Below are 22,072 nucleotides of genomic sequence, written 5' to 3'. Positions count from 1 at the left end.
CACAAGTGTCCCCATAAAAGCTGTAAGGAACCTGTGAGGAGGAGGCAAACACATTTAGAAGCCACTGTATTTTAACAACCATTTGGAAGCTAAGTTCTAGAGAAGGCTTCCATACTTCCTTCTGCTCTACCAGCTTCCAAAAATCCTGTCCAAAACCAGCTTTCCACTGGACTCGTCTTTACACGTCTGTAACCGTAATAATAATAATAATAATAATAATAATAATAATAATAATAATAATAATAATAATAATAATAATAATCCCCCAGGAAGCACGTTCTGGAGAGCCAGGTCCTGCCCAGCCTGACACCCCCCCCTGCCGCGCCAGAACCGAACTGCAAAGGGCGCTTCGCGAGCACTCGGTTTCCGCCCCCCCATCCCTCGGGCGTTCGCCGAGGGCCCCGGCGGCAGAGCTGAGCTCGATGTCCCTGGGGTTCAGCCCGGTGCCCCCCGATCTCCTCCCGGGACCGCCAGAAGGGGAGATGCGGGGGGTGTGCGCAGGAAACGCGCGCAGCCCCTTGACCGGAAGCGCGCAGCGGCAGCGGATCCCCCGGCGGGGCGGGGGCCGAGGAGGCCGGGACCGACGTGGCCAGTGGGAGGCGGGGCCGAGAGGCCGCCGGGCGGGGCGGACCAGACCCGACCCGACCCGACCCGACCCGCGGCTGGATGGCAGCGGCGGCCCCGGGATCGGCGGAGGCGCACGGTAGCGACGGGTCGCGGACCGGGACCGGGGCAGCTGGGGGGGAATCCACTGGGCTACCTCCGCTCCGCGGTGGCGGAAAGGGGTGGGGGGAGCCGGGGGGCGGCCGCGCAACTCGGCACCGGGACGGTGATCGGGGACGGCGGTGGGCAGCGCTGCACGCAGCGGAGCCGTATCCGGCACCGGCGAGGCTTGGCCCGGTCCAGCCGAGCGCGGGGCAAGTTTGGGAAGGACGGGGGGGCAGCGCCCGGCCGGGAGCCGTGGCCGGCCCGGCGAGACCGTGGGCTCCGCGTTGCTCTCCGGGATCCCCGACTCCCGCCCCGGTGCAGCTCGCCTTTCCCGCAGCTTTCAGGGGCAGCAGGGGTGCCCGGGGCTGAGGGCTGAGCCCCTGCGCAACGCAGCGGAGAAAGTTTGGGAAGTCGGTGGGAAGGTCTCGGCGGTGGGGGGGTGCTCCTGCCACCCGCGTGGGAGCGACTTCGTGGGTGGCACACATGGACTGTGGGAGGCAACTGTGGTACCGGTCCGGTAAAGTGCGTGAAGAGGGTTAATTACGGCCCCCACGCCCCCTTCCCCATCCCCCGCCCGCCGGCCCAGTCTCTCTGGCTTTGCATTGGTCAGCGCTCCCCGAATGGAAAACCCGCGCTGTCCGTCCCGTCGGGCGCAGCCACCGAGATGTCGGGAGCGGCGACCAGAGCGGGGCCGCCCCGTGAGCGGCCTGCGGACCGGAGCTGTGCCCCAGCCCGACCCCGGTTGCCAGAAGGCTGGGAGTCGGGGGTGGGCTGAGAGGAGAGAAATCCCACTTAGCCCCGGGGTGGTGTGTGAGTGCCATTGCCCCATCAGCAAACTGCGGGTAGGACAGGGCAGGAGTTGCTATCTCTCGAACTGCGGCGGTGTTTAATCAGTGCTTTGCCCGGCACCAGTCATCTGCTCTGATTTACGATATCCCGTTGCCCTCAATCCTGCGCGTCTCCTGATTTCGGCTGCACACGCTGTGATGTGTGAGTGGCAGAAACGCGACTCTGTGTGCAAAGTGGTTTGGGTTTTTTTTTTTGTCATGAACGGGGAAGGGTCCCACCAGAGCTGTGCGTTCCGGAGAGATGCACTGTGATTTAGGGAGAACGGGGAACTTGCAGACTTTTGTGCCTCCTCTGAGGTCAGGGTTTCCAGGAGGAATTTGGAGCTCTCCACAGGACTACTGGAGGGAGGTGGCTTGTGGAGAATTTTTTGGCAGAAAATTATGCTTCCTCCCTGGAAAATAACTTGTTGTGTTTTTTTTTTTCCATTCCATGCAGTACTCTTTTTGCAACTGTAAGTCCAGGCAACAAGCTTCCAGAGAAAACACTTGTAAAGAAACCTTTTCTTCTTCATATTTTCCCCTCAACAACATCTCAAATGTCATTGTGTGGCAATGAGCAGTTGTGCAGACAGAGATGAAGCTGTGTTATATGAAAAGGTAGGGAGGAGAGGGGTTGCTGCAGGAATTGTTACCATGTCAGCATTTGATTTTCCAATATTTTTTTGCCTGGGCATTTTAAGTTTTGTCGGAGTTTCCTCAGGCACTGCTGCTGCAGAGGTGCTGAGTGAGATGTGGGTGGAAGGAAAGGGAGCCTCTCAGTAGGAGGGCAGGAGCTCTTCTCCTGGCTTGGTGTGCATCTTCACCCTGCCCCCACTCAGGGGTGTGTAAATGTCAAATTCTCATTTGTTTGTTCTTCCTGAGCTGGGCAGACCTGATGGTTATTCCAGCCCTGAGCAGCAGGAGCTGAGCTGAGTAGCTGGATGCTCAGGGACATAGGGCCTGCATGGGACATGTGCTCTGAGGGTGCTGCCAGGGGTCATGGTGACCAGGGTCTGGTCCAGTATGGCTTGGAGCTGTGCTCCCAAATGGTACCAGGGTCAAAGCTGATGGGTAAATGATGCTATTTCTCTCCCACATGTGTTGCTGGTATGTCATGTACCCTTCTTGAGAAAATCACATTTCTATAAACCTGGTCAAGCCTCTTAGTGAGCACAAACCTGTCTGAGAAGCTACAATTTCTTTCTCTAGAAATTTAAGGCCTTCTCTAGCTGGGTTCCAAAAACAGATGCTGCTGTCTAAAATCAAGGGTAGGTAAAGGCTTCTTCCACCCTCTGCAACTGAGTATTATTTTTTCTCTTGAGATGTCTTTTATCCTAGGAATCATCTTCACTAATTATTTGTATTTGGAACAGCCACTTTGAATTTAGAGACTTTACAAACATGAAGTAACTTTGTTGTCTTGTGAGGAGCATGCAGTAATGAGATAGAGAAGCAAAAGGATGCAGAGATTAAAAGTGCATTTTTTAATGCAGTTGGTTGTGATGTGTTAGAAAGAAGCAAACACGAGGTGTATGCTCTGAATAATTAGCTGAGCACAAGGGTCAGTGCAAGTGTTTACTGGAGAATGCACTAAGATTCTCGTAGATGTTTTTTATAAGCATCAGGAATTTCTTGCATGAGATAGGGGATGTTCTTGAGCCACAAGGTAATGGTGGTCAGGCAGCACAGGTGTAAGGAAATGTACTGGTTTTCCAAGCAGACCTGTGGGCCACAGAAAGTTAATTGACACAAGTGTGAGTTAGAAGTATCAGTTTTCTAATCAATTGTGCCCAAATACTGCCCACCTTCATCTCTTTTTGGAGGAACCTGGTCCCTTTTGCTGCTGGAAGAAGGACACGAAGCAAGATATGGAACCCGTTTGCAGTGCACTGGATGTGTGCTTGTTCTGTCTGCTACTGCCTCTTTCCAGGATTTTATTTGCTTAGTCTCAAAGAACCTTTCAAATGTTCCTTGAGGCAGATGTGGGCTCTGAGATGGAAGAAACAGACCTGTTGGATCAGTTGCAGTGCTTTCTTTTCCAGGCTGATTCTCAAAAACTGTGATGGCAGGGTTGCAGGAGAGGCCAGTTTGTGCCTCTCCCCATCATTGCCACACTGAACAGAGCAGTCATTTTGCTGTGTGTGTTTCTTGCCCTTTCATAGGCATGTGGTGGCTGTATAAATCTGATTTTTTTTTCTCTTTTCCTCATGAAGAAGATGTTATCGGTTATTTTCTAGCTCCAATGCTGTCATAATGGAAGAAGATGTCCATCAGTCTCACTCTGGGGTTGGAGGGGTTGCCCATCTTTTTTAGAGAAGGGAATTCTCTAACTGCAGGTTGTTCTGCAGCAGCTAGTAAGCAGAGAGAAGGCTTGGCTGGTGTCATCTGCCTGATGAAGAGTCCTGTCACCTTTCTGTGCCATTGCCACCATGGCTGATGGCATCAGCATGGCTGCTTCAGTGCCGAAGATGGATTAGTGCATGGAGTGTGGTGAAAGAGAAAAAACGGTGCTTCCACTATCCCCCTTCCATGTTATTTAGAAGTGGCTGTATCTGTAGTGATGTACAGCTGAAAATCTGTTCCCTTGAGCAGGGCTCTGCCAGCAGAACAGAGCTCTCACCAGTTTACATCAAATTATAGGTGTGGGGCTGAATGGACTTCAAGAAGGGATCTAGTCTTTGCAATGCCATAGCATCTTCATCAGGTGTTTATTCTTTTTCTCAAAAGAAAAGCCAGTGCTGGAGTTTATGTCACAGGTAACCCTTTTTTAGTATGTCACCACTTTGGCACCATATGAACTTATTTCTTCATATCCAGAGTGAATCTTGTTTATCATTTGAGCTGTTTCTACAATGTGGAAGAAGAGTTGAGCTCTTCTCTCTTTTCTTGTGACTTACTGCTGTAGTCATATTGTGTGCAGACTGTTCTGTTCCCTTCCCCAGGTCTTTCAGTTGTTTTTTCCAGGTCATGATTTCTACACTCTAATTTTCGTTTCTTTCCACTAGAATGTCTCTGATTTTTGCATCAGTTTTATAAAAAAACAAAAAAAAAAGGAGATGTGAGGCTGGGTGTGGTCTGTTGGCTGAAGTCTCATATACCTGGAGAGGAATGCAATCACTGCTTCTGTGTCACACCTAACATGTCCCAGGATGTCGTTTGCCTACTTTGTAGCAACATAATACCTGGTGATTGGATTTAATTTCTGAAAAAAGCATGTATGCAATTTTTTTTCCAAGCACATCAGAGTTGCTGTTTTGTCATGTCCATTTGGCTTTTTTATTTTTTTTAATCCCTTTAATACTGTTCTAAATACTGCTCTTTACTGAGATTGGTTTGATAATATGCTATAGGTAGGTCTAGTGTTCCTGCAGCCAGATCAGAATGCTGCAGTGAGATGCCACAAAATCCTGAGCTGGTTTGAACTTGCTATGTTGAGACACTATTTTTTTTTTTTCTCTTATTAAAAAAAAATAACTTGTTTTTTCTAGAGTTTACACTTGATTGGACATTGTCTAGGTTCTTGCTTACCTAGCCTAGGCAGTGTTTTCAGTGGTTCCTCTGTGCATCCTCAGTGTCCTCCTTCACAGGAGCCATGGAACCCTGCCCTTTAGTTTCTTTTTGATTGCTCACTGCAGCTCACAGCTGGGCCTCCCTCCTGCAGTGATTTAGCTTGGGAATTGAAGCTGGAAAAGGTCCAAGCCTTTGAAAAAAAAAAAAAAAAAAAAGTTTTCCCTCTGGTTTGTTCTGACCTTTCTGGCTTGTGGAGTCAGGTGGGAGCATGAGGCGGGGGGGAGGGCAAGGGGTACAGTGCCCTTTCTGGCTGCAGTGATTCCAACACCCAGAACTGTGCCTTGATGATTTCAGGCCCCTTTTCTATCTGGCTGTTACTTAATGCTTGACTATCTTTATACTTTCTTATCTTATAGGTAACTACAAACTGATCATTTAACTTGATCAAGAGTCTTTCAGAGGATTGAAGTTACTGGTCTGTAACTTCTTAAGTCTTCTGCCAACTTTTTTTTTCTTTTCATTAAGGTAGGTGAGGCATGATGCTTCTCCAGCCTTCTGCAGCCTTCCAATATTCCTGTAAATTTTCAAAGATGGCCACTAATGCTTCAGATTACTTTGACTGGTTTCTTACATGCTTTCAGGTGAATGTCACTTTTCTCTCTCAATCTAAAGCTGTTTGTGAGCAGTTGTTAAGCTGTTCTTTTCTAACTTGCTTTTTTCTTCCATTTCCAAATTATTTTTACTTGTCACTGTTTTCCTTCTGGAGCTCTAGGAGTGCTTGCAATTCATCCTTTGCATCATTTGCTTTCTTTTCCTGTTCAGCAATGGCAGTGTAATTATTTTTATTTTCTTCTTCTAACATGGCCACGTCACTCTGGTTTTGTGGGGGCGTTTTGTGATTTAAGGGTTCTTAGTTACAGCTGTGCTGATTTTAACTAAAAGACCATCTAGCCCAGTATCCTTCTAGGGCAGAATAAAATCAGGACAACTATCTATGATGTTTTCCAGCTACTCTTCCAGCCTACAGCTTCTTTTATATAAGGGGATTTCCTGTGTCCAACGTGAATTTTCTAACCATGAGCAATCAGTAGATTTGTCTTTTTAGTACTTGCCCTGTCTTTGCTGAATTCATGTAAAATTTTCTGTAGGTTTTGGAGAAGTACTACTACATGAGTTACCTGCTAGGGAAGAGTCACATGCTTGGTTTGCTTTGAAGCTCACCCTCATGGGTTTCCTCTGCTGGCTGTTAGCACTTAGGTCTGAAGAGGTGGTGAATAATCTCCCTCTGTTCACTGTCCTTACAACACACATGATTTTATGGATTTCTGTTTTGTTGCCTGTTCTGCATCCCGAGGTGTTACAAGCACATTGCAATGTTGCAATGCTGTTCCATGGCAAAGAGAAGGCTCACCTGAGTAGCATTCAGGTCAGTACCTTTCTTTGGAGCCTTGGGACACTGAAGGGCAAGGACAAGGGTACTTGGAGGCTTTGCTCAGTCCACCTAAGGGGAGATGATGAGAGGCAGACTTTTTCACGAGATGTCTCATGCAGTTCTGTGCACCTGATGATAAAACAGCCTCTCTGTCCTTCAGTGCCGTGTTGAAATCAGGAAAAGTTTCAGATGTGCCTGATGGGGCTACATCCCTGTGCTGAGGTGCTGAAGGAGGGGGTAGTGTGACTGAGAGCCTTCCCCCAGGGTGCTGGCAGTCTCAGACAACTCTGAGAATTGCTCTCCCTCCCCTTGCTCTTTCCAGAGATTGGCCAACCTGGCTGAGACCACTTAGCGATGACAAAGCGCAAGCTTCTGCTGGATGGGACACTCTCCTTGTTCCTGATGGTGGCCTGTGAGGCTCAGCAGCTCCCCAGGAGTCGTGGTGCTGCTGGGTCTGGTCCTCTCTGTGAGAAGGAGGCAGAGTCCTGGGGAAGCCTCTTCAGCAGCGAGCGCCTGGATGCTTGGATCTGTTCCCTCATCGGGTCGTTCATGGTGGGGCTGAGCGGGGTCTTCCCCTTGCTGGTGATCCCAGTTGAGACAGGAGCTGCGCTGCGGTCAGAAGGTAAGACAGGGAGTCCTTGGACAAATGGAACCCCTGGATGGAGCTTCCACAAAGAGTGTTGTTTCTTTTGCACCCTGCTTGGTCCAGGACGCTCCCACACACTGCTGTGCCAGCCAGATAAAGCAAAGGGCTTTTTTTTTTTCTTTTTTTTTTTTTTTTTGCACTGTTTGTTTTGTGCTTTCTCCTTTGGAAGCTTGCTTTGCAGATGCTTCCAGTTTAGGTCTCTGTGCAAAATCTCAGCTGGAGATTCATTCAGGTTTTGTGTATTTTTTTGCTTTGTTTCAGCTGGATCACACCGTTTGAAGCAGTTGCTGAGTTTTGCAATTGGTGGACTACTGGGGAATGTGTTTCTTCACCTGCTTCCTGAAGCCTGGGCCTACACATGCAGTGCAACAACAGGTGGGAAAGCCATGTGTGCCAGAAGCAGCCCGTGCTATGCCTACTGCTGCCTTTTTTTGAGTCTACTCCATCCCAAAAATACAAGACCAGTCAGGCTGTGTCAGCCCCAAAACTGGTCTAGGCTGATGTTCTCTTCCAAACAATGTGTAAAAGCCAGTGTTATGGGAGGGATATAAGAACAATAACAAACAGTTGTAATACTTCATCTTTGTACTCTGCAGTCCTCCAGAGATTTTGAGATTTGAGGCTTCCTGAGTTTGCTGTGGTTTCTTTATGCTTAGTAATTTGCAATGGCTTTCTTGTTTACCAACTTTTCCTGCCTTGCCTTGGGCTCCTGTAAATCTCTGTTGATTTTCCTTTGCCCTTTCTGTAAGGAAAGGGAATTCTTCTTGAGCCTGATTGGAATCTATGCATGTGTGTGCTCTGATGCATGAACATGTGCACCATCTCAGTTGGAGATTTTGCCCCATCAGATGCATCTTGTCCATAAATCTGTCCCTGTAACAATATTACTCCTAGAGCCACTTTCTTGGGAATAACTGGGGCCCCACACTGAGTACTTTAATTTATGGGAGCCCAAATGTGCTGCCCTCTCAATCTTTGCTCAGAAAGAATTCACAGAAAGATGTCAATAGAGTTATGACTGAAATGGGGGAGAGGACATGGGGAGAGAGAGAAAATGCAGGTGACAGAAACCTTCCTTCTCCACTAACCTAAACACTGTTTGGGTTGGCACAGAGCTTGTGGTATCAGTGTACCTCCTTCACCCCTCAGATATCCAGGGTTGTTGAAACCTGTAGAGATTGTGTCAGCAGGCTGATAGCATGGTGGGCACAAGTGTATCCCACCCTCTGAGAAACCAAGAAATCATTTCTCTGATGAAAATGTGACAGAGGGAAAAGGATGCCCAGGGTTTCCCAGGCCTCCTTGCTCCCATGTCCTGGGATTTCAGGTCCGCTGGGCTTTCAGTTCTCTTCTTTCTCACAGCTCTGGCACTACCAGCAGAACCTACTGTCCTTTTTTTGCTCCTTCTGCAGTGGTTCCCAAGTGGCTCTTTTTCTGCTCTGCTTGTTTGCTTCTGCCAGGCTGTCCTGAAGCATAAAGGTTTCCTTGACCCATGTGAGCCCCATTATGGAGTCATTCTGTTCTTCCACAGCAATGCAATCTCCATTTCTGCAGCCAGGCTGGGTGGATGTTTATCTCACAAGCTTGGCTGTAATTGAGAAGAAAGTTTATAGCTTTGGGCTTAGTAACTTGCCCAGGTGTGGCAGGAAGGAGGAGGTGAGTCTGTAGCTCTGTTAGTGGCAGATCTCATGTCAGGGCTTGCTGTGTAGTAGATACATCTGCAGGATTTTTGTTGATGTGATCCTCACTTGCTTATGGAGCTCAGGAAAATTCCCAGTGTTGTCAGGAAATATTCTGGATTTCATTAGGGATGGGAGCTCTCACACTGTGAGATATGTTTGCCCCTTGTTCCTCACAGGAAGTGTTTCCATTGTTATTTCTTTTTCTTTTAGCCTGCTGGTTAAACTGTCTGGAATGGGGTGGGTTCACAGGTGGGAAGTACTTGACAGTAACATGAAGATTTCTCTCTTGCCCTTCAGGAGAAGGCCAGAGCTTTCAGCAGCAGAAGATTCTGGGTCTCTGGGTGATCACTGGTCTCCTGACCTTCCTGGTGTTAGAGAAGATATTCCTAGAGAAAGAAGAGGAGTCCCCTGGTGTGGTAAGTCCCCAGCCAGAGGGGAAGGAGTGCTGTTATGTTTGGAGCACTGTACTAAACACCTCATCTGCCCTATCTGACAGGCTCAACAAATGATCCTGGAGCTGTGAGTAGCTTGTCAGTGCCCTCAGGCAGCTTTTTGCCACTTCTTTGACACTGGGCTCTCAAAGGTGTTTTATCTCCAGGCTTTGGTTTTGTGGTTTTAGCTGAGATTTCTCACCTCTGGGTTGGTTTTGGTTTTGGTGTGGTATGTGTAAAAGAGAGCTCCCCTTTTATGGAGATAGGAGCTGGAGCACTCTGCAGATGAGACTTGCTCAAGTAAGCTTTGAGGGATGACACTTTGATGATGCATATTCCTGAGCCATGTGACTCGCATTCCTTCTGAGTCCTCAGGACAAAGATCAACCTCTCTGGAAAGTGTTCCTCACTACCCACTCATCTTGGGTATGGCCTGGACCAGGTGGTTTTTTTAGGTAACTTTATATGGTAGAAGGGGTTTATGGTTGGCCAGGTATATACTAAGGAATAGTTCAGGGGAGAGTCACCCAGCTGCAAAGGGGCAACATAGACAGAGATACCAGGAGGTAACTGTGTGATGGGACATAGTCCTTAAACATCTGCACAACTCCTAGCAGCATCTCCTATAAACTGTCCTTCAGTCCTTGTTGTGCCATGATTTTGAGAGGTGGTGAGGCACTGCATAAGAGCAGTTGAGTGTTACTTGGACTCAACATAGGATTTTAAAGTCTGAAAGGAACTTAATCCTTTCATTTATGGGGAGACTGAAGTCTTAAGATAACCAGTTTGCTGTTTGGCAGCTGATATTCCCTAGCCTTGGCTATTCTGATGCCCTCTGAAAGGCAAGATTCTTTTTTCCTCATCCTGCAGCTGCCAGCAAGAATGGCAGGTCCAGACCCTTCTATTTCCAGTGGAACCTGGCTCATGCTGAGGCAATGTGACTCCAAATCCTCCTCTCTCTTTCTCCTTTCCTTCTCTTGGTGATTGGGAAGTCTTTGTTCTCATTGTCTCACAGTGTAGATGTCACAATGCCCTCTGAAATCACTCTCATTTCTGGCAGTTGTCATTATTAAACTGGGGTACCAAAGCTGCTGATCTGCCTTGTGAAGACAAAAGGATTAAGGGTGAAGATTGGATATCTTGCCCTGAACCATGGTTATTTGTCACTGACAGAAATGTTTTCCTGACAAGTGGTTTTCCCCTCATTTAGGGCTGTGACTCCAAAGCACCAGCTGGAAAGATTCCCAATGGAAGTGGCTACCCCCTGCCAAAGGTGGCAGGTGAGTCCCAGAGAGCAGGAGCAGGATCAGCCCAATGTAATGGTTCCTCTCTCCAGTCCTGTCCAACAAACAACAGAATCAAGGTAAGAGACCCACAGACTGACCTTCACATCTTAGGTTTTTGGGCAGATGTTTTAAAATTCAGTCAGGTAGATGACTTGTCTGTGGTAAGAACTGTGTCTAAGTGAGGAACTCAGTGTTTGAGTGAGTTGTGCTCAAGTTTGCTATGTCAGAGTGTCTGTCAGAGTCCCAGCAGTGAGGAAATAGCAGACTTGGAGAAAATCTGCACTGCAGCTTATGCAGTACGGGCATAGTCACAGTTGTAAATCACGAGTGTGATGATACGCATTTTGGCTGAATCCTGAGACCAAAGTACAGTACTTTCACATTTTGTTACTCTATTTTTTACAGTTGTTATATATTTATTTGTTTAAATTTTTGTACCACAATTGCTCTGTCCTGTAGTGCCTGCATTGTACCAGTTGTGAGCTGCATGTTTCCTTTTAAGACATCTTTTGGAAGTGTTTTGCCTTACAGTTATCCACTGTAAAACACAGAAGTTTGGTTTCTCAGGTTAGATATTTATTTGCTGCCAAACAGGGCTATTTGTCCACTTCTGCCTTCAAACCTTGATTTCCCATCACTTCCTTTGCACTGGACATTATGCAACTCCACAGGAAGCCTATTCAGCGAGCTAAATGAGCACGTAATTAGCTTTCTTTTTCTCCTTTTCCCTTCCCTTCCCCTAGTTATATTTCTCTTCTAGCTTAGCTTCTTAAATGAGCTTAGCATGCAGACAGGCAGCCTGTAGTGCTGGGATAAGGGAGCACCATGGGCTGGTGTCTAAGCTTTAGACTGGCTTTGCTTTCAGTTTATGGTATCTTTGTACTGCAAAAATCCCTGTCTGAACAAACACCACAAGCAAGAGAGTAAATGACTGCTTTGGTGAAGGAGGACCTATAATTTGAGCTTGAAAGCCTCTGAAAATGTCCAGAGTTTTAGGAGAGTAACTATGAAAAGAGTAGTTGCATGAAGTAGCCTAATCCTGGATATGTGGTCAGTCAGAAGCTCTTCAGTCTTTCTATTTTAAATATGTTTTGCTGTAACTTCAGAGCTCTTCTTGCACAATGGGAACGATGCTGATATCAGTGGGTACCTCTGAGATGTCACATCCATGTGATCTGTACAGAACACTCCTCAGGCTGCAGGGTGCTGCACTGGTGTTCCTAGAGGTGGTAGTGGTGGAGAAACCAGTGTTACTGGGTTACACAACATCATGCTTTTATTTCATAGATTTTTTTACATAAGGCACTGTGAACTTAAAGCATGGTCAGTTTACCACTGACTTCAAGTAGAAATGAAACACTGATGAGTGACACAATTTAGCAGGGCCTGGTCCTAATATAAAAAAAAAAAAACAACAAATGTAATTAATGCTAATTGATCTTATGGAAGATACATTCTTGTCAAGTGGTATTAGCTGTAGTCTGTATTGCCAATGGGGACTGGATTAATGTATTCTTAATATCTATTCTCTGGTGGTTTATGATCTTTCTAAGTGATTATTTATAAAAGCAGTATGTCTTCACATTTGCAAATACTACATTATTATTATTATTATTATTATTATTATTATTATTATTATTATTATATTACTTAAGTGGCACATTATGGCATTAAGTCAGTGATGTGAGCAATACTGAATAATTTCATTAAAAGAGCTGAATTTTTAACATGTTCTGATACATGCAAAGGTTAAGGAATAGATTGAGAAAGAAAGAATGAAGATCACATTTATAAGATAATTTCTAGGAAGTCAATGCCCTGGAAAAAGGTGTGAGAATCACAGTAGGAAATTGTTTGAACACATTCTTCCATTATGATGCTACAGCCAGGGGGTGAGTAGGAAACTGTGTGTAAGAGGCAAGTGCTTCTCTTTATACACAGCAACAGTGACAGCTCTCTGACTTTTTCCAGTACTCTTATACACAATATTAAAAATGCTACTGATAGTTTGCAAAGAGGTCAGGGAAGAGCTGAAATAATTATTTTAGGTTTGCAGCATGTGATAATAACTGGTTTTCTTTAATCTCTAGATCTGTAGATGTGACAGATCAGGAATGATTGGAAGTATCCAAATACACATGTAAGAGGCATTGACCACATTTGAATAGTTAAGGCTGTACCAGACAGTAGTAGACTAGAAATCAAAGACAACTCTGTAACTGAGGGTAAAATGCCAGTGGAACACAAGAATATACCCTAGGGACATTTAAGCTGTGATCTAAGCTGCTTTCTACAAGGTATAATATACCTTAAGAAACAATGGTCTGTGCAGAAATGGAACAAGATTCATTCACTTGTGTTATGTAGGAGGACTAGACAACTATGGAAAGCTCTTCTGGCCTTAAAATCCTGACATATCTGTTCAGACATAGGCTGAATATGGATGAAATAGAAACTAAGGAGTTAATGTGTAATTTTAATTTTCTACCTTCTGAGTATATAATATGAATAGTTTGATAGCCTTTCTGGTAGGGGGGAAATTACCAAACCTACCAAGATCTTTCTTTGTAGCCTGTTTCCTTGAGCAACAACATAAGCAGTCATTCCATCTGTTCTGCCCTTCATTTTCAATAATTTTCAAACCCATAAATTTGACTTGAGTGCAAGAGAGGATAGAAGTCGAGGGTAGTCAAATTTCTACAAGTTTCATAAAAATCAGCATGGTGGTAGAGGAGAAATGCAACTAATGCCCCATTGAAATCCCCTGGCAGAACTTTGCTGCTGCTGCTGGTCAGCAGGTAGTGCCCTTGGGGCTGTGCAGGGACATGCAAGGAAACATCATTGGCTGGAAGTGAGCAGGGTGCAAGAGCTTGCAAAGAAAAGAGAGAAAGCCACAGCAAGCCAGGCTTCTTTGACACTACTATTCACTCAGTAACCCTCTTTTTTTTTTTCCAGAAAACAGGGAAAAATTCTGTTTAAACAAACAGACAAAGTCACTCCTCAGGGCTCACCACTTAGTAAACTGTAATCTGTCATCTTTTCCCCAGATAGGTCAGAAATTCTGCTCTTGGGTTACTGCTGTATTTATTTGTCCTAGCTTGAACACTGCAGGTGGGAGGCTTTCTCTGCAACCAGATGTAAATCAGCCCTGTCCTGCATTGCAGCCTTTATTCCCTCACAAGTGAAAACATTGCAGAGTTCCTTTGTCTTGCTTACTCTTTCTTTTTCCCCGTGGCATGTGGGGTTCTTGCTGATTTGTAGAAGTATGTTTTATTGCACAGTGACATTAATTCTGAAGCGTGAACATAAACACTTCATCTGGCTCTGCTCTTTATGAGCAAGGAGAAATCCTATTAGGAATTCACAGAATGTAAATGTCAGAAGCTCATAACTGTCACATCAACCCAGTTTATTTCTGAACACTCCAAGGTTTTGCATCTTTCAGTGACAGCTTTTGCCGAAGCCACCGACAAGAAGAAGTCATAATGTTTTAATCATGAAGTCTATTTTTTTTCCCTATATGGGGAAAGCATTTTTTGTGTAAAACTTATGTAAATAATTACTGGTAGCCTGTGGGAAAAACACTATCATTTAAAATACCAACATGAACAGGAGAAATTTTAGACAATATTTGACTAAAAATGAGGAATGAGAAGTAAAACTGCTGTGTTCATGGGTCTGCCTATATGCAACCCTTTGTGTTCCCCTTCTTACAAAAATACAGAGAGAGCTGCATCCACTGTGGAGATACTACTTATTTTATTACTTGAACATGAACATAGTTAGGTTTTTTAATTAATTCTTTATTATTTCTTTATTTTAATATTTCATCATTAATACATTTTAAGTTTAGAGCCTATAAAGATTTCCTGAGACTGTACAGTAGAAGTGCCCTGCAGAAAGGTGGTGCCTGACAGAAAGTCCCACCTGAACTGTGATATTCAGATCCAGCAAGGTCTGGACAGGCTGGAGAGCTGGGGAAAAGTGAACCTTATGAAATTCAGTAAGGACAAGCATAGAGTCCTGCACTGTGTTGGATGGGAATAACACAGCCACCAGTACAGATTAGGGGACGTCCTGCTGGAAAGCAGCGCCCTGGAGAAAGGCCTTGGAGTCTTCATGGACACTAAATTCTCCATGGGTCAACAATGTGTCCTTGTGGCCAAGAGGGCCAGTGGTATGCTAGGGAACATCAGGAAAAGTGTGTCCAGCAGATCTATGGAGGTTATCATCCTCCTCTACTCTGCCCTGGTGAGACTACACCTGGAATACTGAATCCAGGTTTGGACTCCCCAGTTCAAGAGAGACAGGGATCTTCTGGAGAGAGGCCAAGGGATGGTGATGAAGGGACTTGAGCATCTCTCATATGAAGAAAGAGTGAGAGCCCTGGGGCTGTTCAGCCTTGAGAAAAGAAGGCTGAGAGGGGATCTTCCCAATGTCTATAAATATCAGGGGGGTTGATGTCAAGAGGAAGGAGCCAATCTGTTTTCAGTGGTGCCCAGTAATAGGGCAAGGAATAAGGGATTTAAGCTAGAACATAGGAAGTTCCACCTCAGTATCAGGAGAAACTTGTTTACTTTGAGGCTGACACTGGAACAGGCTGCCCAGAGAGGTGGTGGAGTCTCCTTCTCTGGAGGCTTCCAAAACCCACCTGGAAGCATTCCTGTGTGGCCTGCTCTAGGTGATCCTGCTCTGGCATAGGGGTTGGACTGGATGATCTTTGGTTGGAAGGTCCCTTCCAACCCCTGACTTTCTCTGATTCTGTGATGCTGCCCAGTGTCTAGAGTTACTGTCTGCCAGCTTAGTTCTTAGTCCAGAGAGAGTCTGCTGCATTGGCTAATACCTGGTCTGATCATCATTTAACTGCAGTGCTGAAGAGTGAATTGCAGTATCTCAGGACTCACATGCAGTAGTTCTTGTTAAATATCATTTAAAAAAAACAAAAGCCCCGTGAGCAAAAGAGCTGGAGTAGTACCCTTATAAATCACTTCAGGTCAAATACTCAGACTTTCTCGGGGGAGTACCATAATTGTTATGATAGGGGAATATAACATAGACTTGTGAGGAAGAAAGCTGCTTTATGCTTATAATTTTACAAAATGTGTTTATATGCAAATGTACACACATGCTATCCAGCCTTCTTGTAGGTGGTTTTTTGGTGACTGTCATCACTGTCTTCTTTTTTTATTCTTTGTTAAGGGAAAGCAAACCCACAAGCACAAGCTTTTTTAGTACAATGCTTGAAGATTTTTTTAGTTATAAGGAGCAATTTCAGCAACGTTTGTTCTGTTGCATTGTTCTTGCCATGTTTTGAAGAGGAGATATTTAACTGTTGGATATTAAAGTAAATGACCAGAAAAAAGGTCAGGTCATATTTGAAGCCAGTCACCTGTGTAAATTAGTCAGTGTTACCTAAAATGCATTCAATTTAGAATCTGATATATTGCATTTTGGCTTTCTTCTTTTTTTTCTTTCTGTTTCTAGGGCCTTTTGTCGTTTGCATAAGATGATTATCAGAAAATACTTGCCTACCCCAAATCTTAGTTTACTCTAAAACTGAACCTAACGTTTAATTTCTACTTGAGAACTGACATAGTTTGATCTTCACCACAGTTTGAGTGCCATGTCCCAACCTTTCCCATCTGCTCCATATGTCTCTTCCTTTTTCATGTTTGGTTTGTTGTGGTTTTTTTTTTTCCATATGTTTCTTCTTCTTTCTCTTTGCAGATTAGTGGATACCTCAATCTGCTGGCCAACACCATTGATAACTTTACACATGGCCTGGCAGTAGCAGCCAGCTTCCTGGTCAGCAGAAAGGTAAGGTTTCTGTCACCATCTGCATGAGAAGCTCACAGCTGTACTGCAGTTCTCAAGTTTTACGCAACATGCAAAAAACCCACCAAGATGGGAAGAGTTCCCTCCTATTTTCTGGAAGTTCCTAAGAAAATGGAGACTACACTAAATAGCAACCCCATCCTGAGCCCCTGATGCAGAGCTTCTTCAAACTTGATGCTAATCATTTGTACTGGCATTAGGGGAAGGAATAGCTCAGCTGCCCTTTTGTTGAATAGTTCTACATCTGAGTAACAAATCTTAACTTGCAGATAGGGGTCTTGACATGCTGGTGAAAGTCTCATCTCAGAGCTGAGGGGTCTGTTTCCTAACCACCTTCTCTCCTCTGCTGCAGGTTGGGTTCCTAACCACAATGGCCATTCTCCTGCATGAAATTCCACACGAGGTGAGAGGGCTTTGTATCCTGCCATCAGGGGGGATTACAAGGGTGCTACATCTGCTAAGAAGAAGACTGGCTCTGGTTAACATTTTCTTGTCCCCTTGAAAGCTGTTCCCTCTGGAAGAATTGCAACATGGAAAACTAGAAACAGTCTCAGAGCACTGTTCTTGGTTTGTGTGTCCTTTGTGACAGAGAATGTTTGTTAACTGTCAGCTCTTGGTTTTCTTAGGTTGGAGACTTTGCAATCCTACTTCGGGCTGGCTTTGACCGCTGGAGTGCAGCCAAGATGCAGCTTTCCACAGCTCTGGGGGGAGTTCTAGGAGCCTGCTTTGCAATATGTGCTCAGTCACCAAAAGGAGCAGGTAAAAAGCTCCCTAGGGCCTCTATCAAAATAGGAGGGAGAGCCTGTTGTCTTCAGGTGTTTCTCCTTTTCCTTCTCCATTTGCTCCCATGGCTTTGTCTCAGTGATAACAAAGGCTTTCTGGTTTTCTGCAGGCGAAACAGTTGCCTGGATCCTCCCTTTCACTTCTGGAGGATTTCTGTATATTGCCTTGGTAAATGTTGTGCCTGATCTCCTGGAGGAAAAGAATCCTTGGTAAGTGCTCCCTCCTGTCCTGTTGCAGCAATTCTTGCTGCTAGAGAGCAGGGATATAATGCTTCCCCATGTCTGTTCTGGGAGCACATGAATGCCAACTTTCCAAATCCCGTGGGCAAGGCCAGAATCTAGAAAGATTGCTGTGCTAGCTGTTGCATTTATGGGACTATAAAGACCCTATAAAACATGAGAACCTTCAACTGGGTCAGTCCCAAAGAGGATGGTAGAGCACTGTGTGGCACAACCAGCTAGAGCAGGTTGTTCAAAAACATGTCCAGTAAGGTGACCCATCCTCCAGTCTGTCTTGTCAGCTCCTGGCATGTACTGGTCTGTAGAGACTGTCTGAACCAGGGCCCCATAGAGGGGTGTGTGCCTGATAACCATGAGAACCTATCTTTCACACACTTCCCTCAGCCCTTTCTGACCCCCATCCTTTCCTTTGGCTTCTGCAGTCTCCCACTGACAGCACGTTTGCATAGTTTGACTGCACTGTGTTAAATGATGCTTCTTATTATTTGTTTTTTAGCCTCTTGCTTATTAATTTTGATTAGATGCTGCTCTGTTGCTGTGTGAGTAGAAAATAACAATTTTCTTCTCTTTATCATTCAGCATTTCATAGTTTGTTATTGTATCCCACCTCAGTCATCTATCTTCAACACTGTTGTATGTATTTTGGTGTATTTGACCTCCCTGTGTCTGTGTTATCCAAGTGTCTTGTAGCCTGGTTAGGGCTGTGTCCAAATCCAGCTGTACCTCAGTGAAGACCCTCTCAGATCTGCTGGCAGAGCTGCCCCTCAATATTCCCCCCTATTTTGTTTGTAATGAGACAGGAAACTTCAGTAGTTGAAATCAGAGGCCTTAGCTCACCTGGTTCACTTTAAGTGAAACAGTTAAAGAAGTGCTCAAAACACAGCTTCAAAGTTATAGCTGAGGAGGCAGGAATCTCTGGTGAAGAAATGTTAATGACCAGTTGGGAGCTTGCTTCTGGGTTGGTAACTTCTTGTGCTGGCAGAGCTGTTGGCAGAGTATGCAGAGGTGGTAGATACATATTCATTTCAATCCATCAGAAGCCTGAAATGGTGCTAAAAGAGTGGCAAAATTAATAAGCTTTTTTTTTTTTTTCCTTTTTTTTTCGGTTTTTTTTTTTCTTTAAATAAAATTGTAACTGTGGTTGTTAGCTGGATGAAGTCCTTAAAAGATCTGTGAACATGCTGCACAAATGCTGGTTCTCTTGTGAGAGACAGGACAGGAATGTGTACCTGGGTGGCTGCATGACTGAATCAGCTTAAACTGATTTTAAAATCTGAAGTTGGGCCTTGCAGCCAAATGGAACAAATACATCTCAGTGTCTAGGCAGATTCTTTGCTTGGGGCACTGGGGTACTTCTCACCTCTGTTAGTGGCTTTATAGAGCTGTTGTGTTCCTGAGGCAGATTTGGAAAAAAATACATTCCTCAGCCTCTGCACTGCTGCCTACTGGGCTTGGTCTGTGTCTTCTCCTAATTTTGCTGTTTCTTTCCCAGGAACTCCCTGCAGCAAATCCTGCTCCTGTGTACAGGCATTACTGTCATGGTGCTACTCTCCCTCACAACTGAGTGACCTCCTGCAGACCTCACGATGCCTCCCAGAGCCACCCTGGTGACTCTGAGCTGTTACAAAGCAATAAGAAACACAAATGTTACTGCCTGTGTGTGTGTGTGCAGAGCTGGCTGCTGGGATGAGAAGCAGGTGAGGAAGAGGCCTGGGTGTGCAGGACTTCATTTCCTGGCTCTCCTATCCCTCTTCTGCTAAAATCCACACATCAGGGCTTCCATTTTTTGGTTTGTTTTTAATGGAGCAAAAGATACAGTGAGCAGAAATGAACTGAACAACTGCTTCTTAGTGAATGGACAATATTTCATTCAGCTCATTCTGATGGAACTGCACCTCCCGAGCTCTTGCGTGAAAACAACAGAGGCGATTCCTGTAGCTGATGAAAAGGAAGGAATTTTCCTACCACTCTAAGGGCTGGAGGCAGAACAGGGATGGCAAAGTTAAGAACAAACTCAACAGCTTTAGCCAGGACTCCCTACCTGTGAGAAGTTATGGTGCTATGAGATAGAGGGGAAAGGACCCTTTCCAACTTGATCCAGCTTTTCATTTGGTCCTAAAGGTAGCATTAGCCTCAGCAGTCCACCTCTTTGATCTATTTGTGTATGTTGAAATTGAACCAAAAGCTTGAGGCACTGTAGGATAGGTCACTACAATTAAATAGCTCACCTTGAACATTACTTGCCTCAGCCCTAACCACTCCAGTAGCCAGCACAGCCTAACTGTTTATCAAAAAAGTGGTCAGTAAATGTTTCTTCTATTGCAATACTACTAGCTCACATCTGGAAGGAAAGCCATGTAGCTGTTGTGACTGAGCTCCCTCTCCTCATAATTATTAGCTGGACATGGCTCTGAGACTGCTCTTGTGACCTGACTCACCCCCCCTCTGCCCCACACCACCTTTCAGAGATCTCTTGGAGTGTAGCATTTTAACCCTGCCTGGCACACTACAGCAGCCCTAGGTCTGAGGTAGTTTGGGCAATAGTTGAACACTACAGCTTGGTCAGCAACCAATAACCCCTGGTTAGCTTTTCCTCTGTTCAGTGTAGACTATTTAGGTGCATGCTATATGCAAAAACACAGGTGGCAGCCTGTTTCTGGGCTTCTTATCTCACCATGAAGTTAGTCTGTTGGGGATGAATAAATAAGAAATAATACTGACAGCCCAGAAAGGAAGGGGCACAGCAGCACAGAAAACTGGAGGGAGAGTGAAATGGGAAGGGTGAAACTGCTAGTGAAAAGATTCTTAAAAATGGGTCAAGAAAAGCTGTGTGCTGAGTAGGGGAAGACATATGAAAGAGTGATGATTTCTTATACTTTAAGAGAAGTTTAGTGTTGTGTGATACTTGGGATAAAAAATTTGGCAATTTGAGACCAGTAAAAATAAATGGCCTTAGTGCTTTGCCCACATCTCAGCTCACAAGACTGTCCAGGCCATCTTTACAGAGGGTTGTTTCATTGCCACAGAGATGTGCACAAGTACTAGATCATCCCTTCTGTAGAGCTTATCCTCACTTTGCTTAAATCTGCTTAAAACCAGGTCTCATTGAACCAGTGAGCCTCTGAACACAACAGGTGCCACAACGTGAATTGCACTAAGTCATCCCTGCCTGTGAACAGCTTTTGTAAATCAGTACAGCTCTGCACAAGACCTTATCAAGAGGGCTTGTCCCCTGAGAGAGCAATTTGGGTCAGAACAACAAGGCAGGTATGCTGCCCACAGCAGAGGCATTTACTTCCCTAAGAGAATTCTGAATTGTTGACACAGTTCTTTTTTTATGACAGCTCCTGTCCTACTTTTCAGAGGGCACTGTAGAGCTCATGCTTGCAGTTCTCTCTGCCCAGGAACTACTGTCTAAATTTTTTTTTTCAGCTTTCCTTACCCCAGGCTTACATCAGTAATAGTTTCACTGCAGCAAAGGAGGTTTAGTGCAATTTTTTTTAATTCCTCCTTACAAAGTTGCCTTCTTTTGTCAAGTACTCTGTCATTCAGTTGTCCCAAAGTTTGAAAGTAGCATCCACTTTCTGCTTTCCTGGAAGGAGGAGTAATCAGATGAGCCTGCAGGGGCTGGAGGAATATACTAACCCTCTAGTTCTAGCTGTGGGGGGTTCTGTTCTCCCCCTTCCCCAGGGACTGAAGTTAAGCAGACCCTGTGGAAGAGGCCTGGAGGGAAGCAGGTTTGCACAGAAAGATGTGTTTGCTGTTTCCCAAGATGTCTTTCTCAAAATAAGGCTGGCATGGAAGTTGAAGCATTGCCAGGTGAGTGCCTATGAGCTGGCGTTGCATCAGCACTGAGCCTTGCCAAGACTGAAAACCACAGTCAGGAGTTTGTGCTCATCATTCAGGAATGTGAAGTGGGTGACACCAAAGAAGGAATTTCTGAGTTTTTCTGAGCTGCTACCACAGGCCTGGGCAGTCTGTGAGTCTTGGGATGGTACCCTGGTAGGAGGAGGTAGCAGGGGGGTTATGAGAGGGAGGGGCTCTTTAGTTTTCCACTAAATCAGCCCTAGGGCTAAGGATGGAGAGGAAATGTAGCATCACTCCACCACTTTTGTCACTTTTGGAAATGCAGAGAGAATTGTATTTTCTATTTTTGCAGCTGCTCTTATGCATTTTCCCCCTTCATCTGTATTGGTCTGCTCTGCATGGAGACAATAGAGATGAAATAAATGGTTTTCCGTGTGGGTTTGTGTTTTTTTTTCTGTTGAAGCTACTACTTTTCATTGAATTAGAAATCCAATTGAAATTTCATTTGAATTACAGAGCAGTATCTTTAGGTTAATCTGGAAGAGTTGAGTCTTCCCCTTTCTATTCCTCAGGCTTTCACAACCATGGGATTCTATAATTGTCTTATACCATTCTTTCCTTGAAAGATTTTCAGCCTAAAAATACTGAATGGTAGAACATGGCTTTCAGTTCTTACTGAAAGGATTCTTTAAGAAGGAAAACTGTAACCCCAGGGCTGGAAGAAGATGAAGGCAGGCAGGTGATCAAGGGCATGACTTCATGGTGAGGGCTGTGCCAGAAATGCCTATTTTGGAATCTCTGTCCCTGGCTTTGTGCTGCTCTTTTCAGCTGTGCTGGGACCCCTCCCTGTGGGGTTGTGCCTCCCTCCCCCATTCCTTTTTCCTTC

At 45.2% G+C, this 22,072-nt stretch overlaps 1 protein-coding gene across 2 annotated transcripts; it reads left to right on the top strand.

Annotated features, from left to right (window-relative positions):
• The first annotated feature begins 610 nt into the window (after nucleotides 1-610).
• Nucleotides 611-21,623, top strand: SLC39A13 (solute carrier family 39 member 13). Of its 2 annotated transcripts, XM_030452415.1 has the most exons (11): nucleotides 611-703; nucleotides 1,993-2,153; nucleotides 6,800-7,099; nucleotides 7,385-7,498; nucleotides 9,103-9,221; nucleotides 10,447-10,599; nucleotides 16,250-16,339; nucleotides 16,710-16,760; nucleotides 16,984-17,116; nucleotides 17,250-17,349; nucleotides 18,872-21,623. In XM_030452415.1, exons 3-11 carry the CDS (start codon nucleotides 6,832-6,834, stop codon nucleotides 18,945-18,947), a joined length of 1,104 nt encoding a protein of 367 aa, XP_030308275.1. In that variant the 5' UTR covers nucleotides 611-703; nucleotides 1,993-2,153; nucleotides 6,800-6,831; the 3' UTR covers nucleotides 18,948-21,623. The 2 variants fall into 2 exon arrangements, with proteins under 2 accessions (XP_030308275.1, XP_030308273.1); XM_030452413.1 differs by lacking the exon at nucleotides 1,993-2,153.
• Nucleotides 21,624-22,072: the final 449 nt, after the last annotated feature.

Source organism: Calypte anna, chromosome 5A (genome assembly GCF_003957555.1).
Source record: "Calypte anna isolate BGI_N300 chromosome 5A, bCalAnn1_v1.p, whole genome shotgun sequence".
In the NCBI taxonomy this organism is placed as follows: domain Eukaryota; kingdom Metazoa; phylum Chordata; class Aves; order Apodiformes; family Trochilidae; genus Calypte; species Calypte anna.
The sequence above is the reverse complement of the archived record's forward strand: the minus strand, read 5'-3'. Positions and strand labels throughout refer to the sequence as shown.

Coding starts and splice junctions, on each gene's coding strand:
- SLC39A13 (XM_030452413.1), top strand. CDS start 6,832: ATGACAAAGCGCAAGCTTCTGCTGGATGGGACACTCTCCTTGTTCCTG. Junction 7,499..9,102: donor CACATGCAGTGCAACAACAG/GTGGGAAAGCCA, acceptor CTTGCCCTTCAG/GAGAAGGCCAGAGCTTTCAG. Junction 9,222..10,446: donor AAGAGGAGTCCCCTGGTGTG/GTAAGTCCCCAG, acceptor CCCCTCATTTAG/GGCTGTGACTCCAAAGCACC.